Source organism: Ailuropoda melanoleuca, chromosome 3 (assembly GCF_002007445.2).
Source record: "Ailuropoda melanoleuca isolate Jingjing chromosome 3, ASM200744v2, whole genome shotgun sequence".
NCBI classification, from domain to species: domain Eukaryota; kingdom Metazoa; phylum Chordata; class Mammalia; order Carnivora; family Ursidae; genus Ailuropoda; species Ailuropoda melanoleuca.
In genome coordinates, this window is record NC_048220.1 from 90,303,065 (window position 1) to 90,313,407 (window position 10,343).

General features: G+C 40.7%; 1 protein-coding gene and 1 long non-coding RNA gene across 2 annotated transcripts in view; one reads left to right on the forward strand and one right to left on the reverse strand.

Annotated features, from left to right (window-relative positions):
• Positions 1–10,343, forward strand: part of LOC117801564 — a 33,582-nt gene that overhangs the window by 18,565 nt on the left and 4,674 nt on the right. The window lies entirely within an intron of this gene.
• The window catches only part of RARS1 (arginyl-tRNA synthetase 1), a 26,680-nt gene continuing 16,477 nt past the window's right edge, over positions 141–10,343 (reverse strand). The window contains exons 12-15 of the mRNA XM_002918610.4: positions 7,561–7,666; positions 1,787–1,959; positions 1,402–1,649; positions 141–365 (exon numbers count right to left, since the gene is read on the reverse strand). Coding sequence (XP_002918656.1) covers positions 256–365; positions 1,402–1,649; positions 1,787–1,959; positions 7,561–7,666 — 637 coding nt within the window. The 3' untranslated portion in view covers positions 141–255. The remainder of the gene's footprint in view (positions 366–1,401; positions 1,650–1,786; positions 1,960–7,560; positions 7,667–10,343) is intronic.

Genomic DNA, 10,343 nt, shown 5'->3' on the forward strand with positions numbered 1-10,343 from the left:
AAAGTACACAACAAACCTTCTTACTCCATGACCCCACTAAGTAGTTTTGGCTTAAATGGTCAGCAGAAATTAGCATATTAATGAAAAGTATGTTTTTCTTTTCAGAGGCCCAGTTGTTAGGGAAAAAAAAACACATTACGTAGATAGCTGACAAATTTCCTTTACTTATTTTTGTATCCACATGATTGTAAAAAAGCAAAGAGTGTTAAATGGCTGTTTTTGGTAAAAACACACAGTGTTCAAACCTAAGAAGGGTTACATTCTTTGGACAGGTTTTATTCCCAGGATATCAAACGCCTTGGCCATAACAGCAGCTACTGCTTCACAAAGCAGCATACGCCACATGTTCACCTTCAACACTTGTCCTGAGACAAGAAAGAAAGAAAGAGATTAATTTGTCTTTAAAAAAAATCATTACTGAAGAATCTTTGTTACTTCTGTATTTTACTGAAGATGAACAGCCTACCCCATCATGTTTTACAGCTTTAACTAGAATTACCTCCAGATTAAAAACTAAAGACAGACAATCCAAGAAAGAAAGGTGTTTCTGTTGAAGAAATCTATTTCTAATTATAAGGGGAAACAAGTTCTGCAATGATTTATCTTTCTTTTTAAACTCTTCAAGAGTTTTATCTAAGGGGGCCCCTGGGTGGCTCAGTCGTTAAGCGTCTGCCTTTGGCTCAGGGCGTGATCCCGGAGTTATGGGATCAAGCCCCGCATCAGGCTCCTCTGCTGGGAGCCTGCTTCTTCCTCTCTCACTCCCCCTGCTTGTGTTCCCTATCTCACTGGCTGTCTCTCTCTCTCTCAAATAAATAAAATCTTTAAAAAAAAAGTTTTATCTTAGACGTCATGGTTTGATATAAGTGTAAACTTTAATTCCAGGATAATGGTGAGATTATTTTTTCTAATAAAGTTTCAGTTCTTGGGCATGACCCTCAAAAACACCTATTTGCCCTACAACAAATTACATCAGTCTACTTTAATAACTATGTAACCTTATGCCTAGGAAAGAGAAGACACCAATTTTCTCCCAAAGGCAGTTTCCATTACCAAGAACTCCCAAAGACTCATTCTGGGACCCTAAGTAACCCTGCTTTTGTTGGCAATGTCCTATCCCTCCTAATCCTCCTCCAGTTATTTTCTCTGGAGTCCTATGGTCCATGCCACGAGCCTGAGGGTGGGGGAAACTCCTTTGGAAACGAGAATTCCATTTATGCTCTTATGAGATCTAGTTGAATTTTGTCTGTTATATATGATATGGAACAGTATATAACTGCTTGGGGGGAAAAGGGGAGGGAGGTGTTCCAGTAAGAAAACAAGTTGAAAACCATCTACATCCAATTCGAATAAATGCCTTGCTGGTGCCCCCCTCCCCATATCACCATTGAATGAGATACTGACCAGTTTGTCGATCTTTCTCCACACAGTAGCAGCTATCATAGAATTCTGTGAAAGTAGTTGCCAGCTCATAGATATAATCACAGAGAGTGTGGAGAAATAAGTCATCTAAAATCTTCTGGAGAATCTCAGGGAACCGTAAAATACACCGGCCTAGTTTCCATTCCTTCTCATGGTCCAAAATGATCTTGGTCTCTTGAGCAGCTTTCTGGAGCATCCCTTCATCGATATTAGCCAGACGTGCAATAGACCTAAGAAATTAGGCAAGAGCCATCATTTTCTATGGTTAGGCACATTCTTCTCCACTTAAGAGATAATGTAGTAAGAAATGACTGATGTAACTGGAAATCCTATCAACTGATTCAAAATAAAACAACACTTCAATTACCTGATTCTAGTGAAGGCATACAACAAGTAAGCAGCCGTGTTTCCTCTGTCATCCAGCATTTTGTCAAAGGAGAAGATGTAGTCATTCAACCGGTTATGAGAAAGATCAGCATATTTGATGCAGCCGTAAGCAACAGATGTCTGAGCAGCCTTTAATTCCTCTGCTGTTAAGACCTTTGGGGGGGGGGAAGAAACTTCACAGCTTATTGACCACTCCCTTTGTCCTGGTGTCTCAGGCTCAAGACAGAGATCAGGAGCACCTAATGGTTTTCCTTCGTCAGTAAACTTTAATAAATATCAACACTGAGGGAACATGTGCCAATGTACAAAGAAAAGAATAATGAAAACAGAACTCATCAGCTCTGTATAACAAAGAGTGTTTCTATGAGAAACTTGATCTATAAAATATGAAGTGTTGGCTTGAATACTTTCCCCACAACGTATTCAGTAGATATGAAATAGAAAGCACCAATTATTATAGAAAGACAAATACCGTATGATTTTGCTCATGTGGGACTTGAAAAACAAATGAACCGATTAAAAAAACAAACAAAAAAATTAGACTCACAAACATAGAGAACATACTAACTGGCAGTTACGAGAAGGGAGTGGATGCGGGGGATGTGCGAGACAGGTGAAAGGGATTAAGAGTACACTTATCTTGATGAGCACTGAGTATGTACAGAACTGCTGAACTGCTATACTATACACCTGAAACTAATAACACTGTTAATTACATTGCAATTTAAAAAACAAAACACGGTGTCAGGAGTAGGAGAAAGAACTCAAGCACTGTTTTGTTAATATTTTGCCATGTATTCTGAAGCACTATCAGGCCACAAGTGATTAAGGTTCTGTTCTGGGCATGATGGAGTAGCCTGTAGTATACCAAACCTTCTACCAAAAGCAGCTACTTAAAAGTTGGATACACAGCTATATAAAGTTGGAAACAACTATATAGAGTCACCAGACAACACCAACACAAGCGAAGTTTGAGGGGCTATATATAATCTTTGGGAGAATGGAAACACAGAAGTTGACTGAGTTCCACATTTACCTGACCTTTCCCCCTAGGACACTGTCCAAATCACTATGTGGTGGACCAAATACGGAACAAAAGCCAAGCAGAAAGAAGTGGTCTTACTGGGGTAAGAAGACAGAGTTGAGTTTGGGGCTGCTACAGTAGTGAGGACAAAATCACCAAGAGGGAACCACAGGAGTGAAAACCTCTGTGAACGCATTTCTTTAAAACCACCCCATGGGGGCGCCTGGGTGGCACAGTGGTTAAGCGTCTGCCTTCGGCTCAGGGCGTGATCCCGGCGTTATGGGATCGAGCCCCACGTCGGGCTCTTCTGCTGTGAGCCTGCTTCTTCCTCTCCCACTCCCCCTGCTTGTGTTCCTTCTCTTGCTGGCTGTCTCTATCTCTGTCAATTAAATAAAATAAAATCTTAAAAAAATAAAAAATAAAAAATAAAAAAAAATAAAACCACCCCATGGCTGGCATTAACAAAGCAGGACTTCCCAAAAATCCAGCAGGAAAAAGCAAGTGGGTGGCTGAAGAACTGAGCAGATTTCAGAAGCTGTGTGAGGCTAGGGCATCCCAGCAGAAGCAAGGGGGAAGGGCACTACTGAATACCCTGGTGAAACCAGAAGGGCCGTATTTCACCAATAAGACCCTCACCTAGAGTAAAACTGAAATGCCTCACTCACCCCTAACAAAGCACAAGACCAAGACTCCCAGAATTAAGATAATCAGCTGGTATGCTATCTGCCAGAAGACGGCTTAAATGATTGTTTTGGAGAAGATGAAATTACACAGAACTTTTATAATTTTGCATTCACAACATCTAGCATCCAGTTTAAAAAAAAGCAGCTCCATAAAGCCAATACATGTGACTGAAAATCAAGGGAGAGGTTAGGTAGGGGGAAGATGGACAAGAAAAGAGAAACAAAAACAACAAAAGCAACTTTAAATCTGTAATTGCTTAAAATAAAGATACTGAAAAATACTAATTACAAAGGGGAAAATATTAATTTCTTTACAGTGGAGAAAATTGTTTTGCCTTAACAAAGTGATCAAAATTAATCAACAATCATTACTCTTATCAACATCATGTGCCTCCTGAAATGAAGTGAGGACTCCAGAACTCATGTCTTGACAAGGCTGCATAACTTGAATTACTCATGAGGAAACACCAAGTCCAGCTGAGAGTCTACAAAAAGCTGACCAGTACCCTTCAAAAGTGTCAAGATCATGAAAGTCAAACAAAGAGCAGGGAACGACCCAGATTTAAAAACATTAAGGAGACACGACAGCTAACTGCAACAGGTAATCCTGGATTGGGTCCTGTGCTAGAAAAGGAACATTCAGGAGACAAATGGTAAAACCTGAGTGAGGTCTGTAGACTGGTTATTCATTCTACATCAGTGTTAATGTCCTGATTCTGTAATTATATTATGGATACTCAAGATACTGATATTTGGGGAAGCTAACACAGTAATTCTTTGTACTATTTTGTAATTTTTTTATATGTCTAAAATTATTTCAAAATGAAAAACTAAAAGAAAACTATAATTAAGGTGTTCAAAAAAATTAGAGGGGGGCCTGGGTGGCTCAGTTGGTTAAGTGTCTGCCTTTGGCTTAGGTCATGATCCTGGAGTGCCGGGATTGAGCCCCAGGACTACTCAGTGGGGAGTCTTGCTTCTCCCTCTCCCTCTGCTCTCCCCCCACCCTGCCTGTGCTTTTTCTCTCTCTCACTCTCTCTCTCAAATGAATAAATAAAATCTTAAAATTAGAGGAAAGGGGCAAAACTGCAGAAAATATTCAAAAAGAAGCAGAAGGAGGGAAAACAATGGGGTAAAAAAAAAAGCAGAGGGGTGCCTGGGTGGCTCAGTTGGTTAAGCCTCTGCCTTCGGCTCAGGTCATGATCCCAGGGTCCTGGGATCGAGCCCGCATTAGGCTCCCTGATCAGTGGAGAGAGCCTGCTTCTCCCTCCTCTCTGCTCCTACTCCCTCTTGCTCTCTCTCAAATAAATAAAATCTTTAAAAAAAAAAAGCAGAATGTGAGAGACATGTAGGACACATAGTCAAAAATTCTAACACTGTACTCGGAATTTTGGAAAGAACAGAATAGGGCAAAGATGCAATAATTTAAGAGCTATGGCTGAGAATTTTCCTAAACTAATGAAAGGACACAACTTACAGATAAAGAAAGCTTGGCTACTTCCCAAGCAGGATGAGTACACCTCTACCCTTCACCCGCAAAAACCCTCAAACCACACTTCGGCCTTTCTTAGTCAAGGTACTAATACAAAGTCTATAAAAATAGTAAGAGTAGTCTAAGAAAAAGTCACATTACCTTCAAAGGAGCAACAATGAGACAAGTTATACATATTCAAAGAAACTATAGAAGCTGGAAGACAATGGAACGCCACCTTTAAAATGCTGAAAGAACACTGCTCGGCTAGAATCTTATACCCAATCAAAATACTGTTCAAAACTAAAGGCAATAGGGGCGCCTGGGTGGCACAGCGGTTAAGCGTCTGCCTTCAGCTCAGGGCGTGATCCTGGCGTTCTGGGATCGAGCCCCACATCAGGCTCCTCTGACATGAGCCTGCTTCTTCCTCTCCCACTCCCCCTGCTTGTGTTCCCTCTCTCGCTGGCTGCCTCTATCTCTGTCAAATAAATAAATAAAATCTTTAAAAAAAAAAAAAAAACTAAAGGCAATAAAAAGATGTTTTGAGACAAACAAATGCCAACAGAATTTATCACCAGCAGACCTGCACTACAAAAAAAAAAAAAATACCAAAAGGAGATCTTCCAATGGAAGCAAAAACACTTCAGGAACGAATGAAGTGCAGAGGAAAGGGTAAACATGTAAATATAAATAAGTATTGATGGTCTGCAACAAATAATGGTTAAAAGACTTGAAAAGATCCTTCATAAAAGATATATAAATGGCCAATAAGCATTAAAAAAGGCAATCAACATCATGACTCATCAGGGAAACACAATTTTTTTTTTTGAGAGGGAGCAAAAGAGCAAGCACGTGTGTATGTGGCGGGGAGGGGCAGAGGGAGAGACAGAATCCTAAGTAGGCTCCATGCTCTGCTCAGAGCCCAATCTCACTATCCTGAGATCACGACCTGAGCCGAAATCAAGAGTCAGAGGCTTAACCTTAACTGAGCCACCTAGGAGCGCTGAGAAATACAAATTTTAACCACGTAAGACGTCACTGCCTCCCCCAGAAGACTGACAAATCCAGTGTTGGTAGATAGGGGCAACTGGAGTGATTATGTATTAGTGACAGGAGTGCATAATGGTTACAATACTCTCCTTGGCAATTTTTAATGAAGGTAAGCATAAGCCAACTCTAACCCTAAACCCAGCAATGATATTCCTAGATATATATCCCAAAGTAAAAGTGCATGTATCCATAAAAAGGCTTTAACAATGTTGAAATTAACATTTTGTTCATAACAACCAACAAACAGAAACAACCCTAACGTCCATCGACAGAATGGATGAACAAAATCCGGTATATTCATACAACAGAACACTTTTTAGCAATAAAAAGAAAGGAACTACTGATATACCTAGAAAACAGCACCCTATTTTATGAAGTCCTAGAATAAATTAAAGTGACCCATGGTGACAGGAATTTTCTGGGTGGCTGGAGTTACCAGGCATACATATGTGTAAGAAATCATCATGTTTCACATTTTACTTTATGCAAGTTGGCCAAATAAAAGAGCCAGAGCAGTTTTTACCATCATGCAGAGTAAACAGATTGGTTAGATGACCAATTTTCCACCTTTCATCTGATTGTACTGAATGTGCCTAAGCCAGGACTAAAAGGAAGAACTACTCCGGAGATACCAGCTGTGGAGACTTAGCAACCACCTAGCAGAAGTAGAGAGAAAAGCTATTTTACATTTCATTCTGTTGGCAGTGGAAAGGGAGCAGGTGGGGACAACGTAGTCTCATGGCCTGCCTTCATGCTCTCTGGACTGTCAGTGATCTCCCCAAACCAAACAAAAGGGCTTTTCCTCAAAGGACCTTCTTTTGTGTTTGGCTCTTTCATGTCAATATTCCATCCTACTCTATTTCTCTTTCTGTAATTGTACTGTTTATAGTAGTTATGTTCATTCCAAAATATCACTTGACTTACCAAAGAGTAAAAGACCCCTTAAATCTCAATCCTTGACCATCCTATCTTAAAAAATGTTCTTGTCAAGTTTTCTTCATTTTGCTTTCATTACTCAAATTCCAAACAAATCTAACCAGTCCTTTTTAAGGGTGCCAAGAAAGCCCATTATGTTGTAGCCTGCTCTGACAACAGAGTAGGTGCTGACTGCTAGGACCACCGCTCTCCGAGCGCCCCCGGACGCTAGGACTACTGCTCTCCGAGTGCTCCCAGATAAAAGAACTCAGCAGATGTACATCCTACCGTAGGCCGGAGAATCTAACCTCTTACTCTGAAATAGTTTGAATCCTTGGTCAAAGTAGCGACAAGAGAATGCCAACAAGAAGCAGTTACTATGCCACATTAACACAGGAGGAAACTACAGCCTTTTTAATAGTCAAGAACTGTACTTTCAAACTAAATGCTTAGTAAGGAAACAAACTTACTGTGCAATAATTTCTGAGTAATATAAGCTTGTCCTAAGTGGATTTGCTCCTCCTAATGCTCCCCATTCTCTTCATAAAAACAAAAATGAAAAAAATCACAACACAACATACAGTTCACAATATGCAAACGAGGCTTCGGATTACCTTGTCTCTTTCTTTTTCCTTCAATTTGTCCATGGATCGTTTTAGTCCTTCTTCCAGAAGGTCTATGAGGCGCACCGTTTCACCTGAACGTGTTTTAAACTTCTTCCTAAAAAAATTTAAGAGTAGATTTTTAAACAGAACTTCTCACTTAGAGATCTTTGAAAATGAAGGTCTAACACTGCCTTATTCCAGCTGGCAACGAGGGAAGATGCCAAAAGAAAGAAAGAGTGGTACTTTTTAAACGTTACTTTTTTTTTTTTTTAAAGATTTTATTTATTTATTCGACAGAGATAGAGACAGCCAGCGAGAGAGGGAACACAAGCGGGGGGAGTGAGAGAGGAAGAAGCAGGCTCATAGCAGAGGAGCCTGATGTGGGGCTCGATCCCATAACGCCAGGATCACGCCCTGAGCCGAAGGCAGACGCCTAACCGCTGTGCCACCCAGGCGCCCCAAGAGTCGTACTTTTAATTATCTTTCATCTATAGCTCTCAACTCCAAGCTTTCTATGCTTTAGGCTCCTAATAGCGTTCTCTTCATGCTGACCTATAATACATTCCCTAAAAGGAAAATAGAGACATTTGTTAATTTGTTTGTTTTCATGAATACAAAGTTTGGCTTACTTTGCCTTCTTTGAAAAATTAATAAAATACACGTTTTGCTCTTAGAACTGTTTGGGGACTAAGCAAATTCCTAATCGGAATCTCACTGGCACAACTCTAGATAATAATCACACCTGCTGAGTGGTAACCAACTCTGGATGCACAACAGAAATCAGCTGAAGAGCTTAAGAAAAGCAGGATGCCAGGTCTCCATTCATACCCACTGAAATCAATCTCTGAGGATGAGGCAAAAGCACTGATAAGCACTGTCCTGGGCAACATTACTATTAAAAGCACTTCACAGGGGCGCCTGCGTGGCTCAACGGGTTAAGCATCTGCCTTCAGCTCATACCATGATCCCAGGATCCTGCGATTGAGCCCCGCATCAGGCTCCCTGCTCTGCGGGGAGCCTGCTTCTCCCTCCTTCCCTGCTTCTGCTCTCTCTCTCAAATAAATAGTCTTAAAAAAAAAAAAGCAGCATTTCACAAAAATTAGATTTTATTGGGACCCTGGTTGGCTCAATAGGTAGAGCATGTGATTTTTTTTCTTTTTTTAAAGAGTTATTTATCTATTCATTATTTTTTAAGATTTTATTTTATTTGACAGTGTGAGGGGGAGGGTGAGAGAGACAGTGTGTGAGTGAGCGCACAGGCAGGCGGAGCAGCAGGCAGAGGGAGAGGGAGAAGCAGGCTCCCCACAGAGCAGGGAGCCTGACGTAGGGCTAGATCCCAGGACCCTGGGATCATGACCTGAGATGAAGGTAGATGCTTAACCGAATGAGCCACCCAGGTGCACCGAGCATGTGATTCTTGATCTCAGGGTCATGAGTTCAAGCTCCACGTTGGGCACATTACTTTTTTTTAAAACTGGATTTTACCTATTAAACAGAAGTTTGCACAACACTGAGTTTATAATTTTCTTTTCTTTTAGTTAAAAATTATTTGGGGTGCTGGCTGGCTCAGTCAGTACAATGTGTGACTTCTGATCTCAGGGCTGTTGAGTTCAAGCCCCACACTGGCTACAAAAAATTACTTAAAAAAGCCTACCAAAATAATCAAGACACTTCCTATTAAAGTTGTATTTTCTGAGTTACCTTAGAAAGGATCTTCTTGCCGTTTATCACTGAATTAAAACTCCTTTATTACCCACCCCCTGAATACATTAAATACTTCTGTGGCTTTCCTTATGACATCCCCTAAGTAGTAGTGTTCAGCAACCTTCAAATCTTCTGCCTGATAAAATGTTACCCATCATAAAGCTATCCAAAATGCTAAGGGGGAAAAGAAATGCTAAGGGAGGCCTTCCCTAATGTTGTCTCTATAAAAATTGGTCTTTTCTGTTATCCGCACCTGCCCTGAATTTTTGTGCATTTTTTTGGTGTTGTTTATTCCTCGGGCCAGTGGTTCTATTACGAGGGATCCATATCTGAATATCAGAAGTTTAAAAAAAAAATACCTAATACCTACTTTAGAACCTAATATGTCAGTAACTCCCCTGGTGGGGCCTGGCATGCATAGTTTAACAGGCTCCCCAGGAAACTGCTCCCCTTCAGAAGACAGGCTCCTTCAAGGAAAAGATCATGTTCTATTATCTTTCTGTATACACTGGAGCACCCAGCCAATGCCATGCACAGGTGCTCAATAATCAGGGGTCCAAGGAATAAGAGGAAGATGATTAAAGGGTAAACTATTTATTATAAAAAACTTTAAAACAGAAAATTTCAGGGCACCTGGGTGGCTCAGTCAGTTAAGTGTCTGACTCTTGATTTCGGCTCATCAGGTCATGATCTCAGGGTTATGGGACTGAGCTCTGTGTCAGGTTCCACACTCAGCGGGCAGTCTGCTTGAGATTCTTTCCCTGTCCCTCTGGCCCTCCCCCCCTGCTCATGTGTTCTCTCTCTCTAAATAGATAAATCTTGAAAAATAAATAAACAGAAAATTTCACTAAGAAACAGCAGAATCTGAGCATTTTAATGTACATATTTAAAATATGGTAAGCTGCCACTGATTAACTATCATTAAAATTATTTTTCTTTAATGATGTATGGTCACTAACATATCATAATTAAAAAATTATCTTTCGAGGGATGCCTGGGTGGCTCAGTCAGTTAAGTGTCTGCCTTCAGCTCAGGTCGTGATCCCAGGGTCCTGGGATCGAGTCCCACATAGGGCTCCTTGCTCAGCG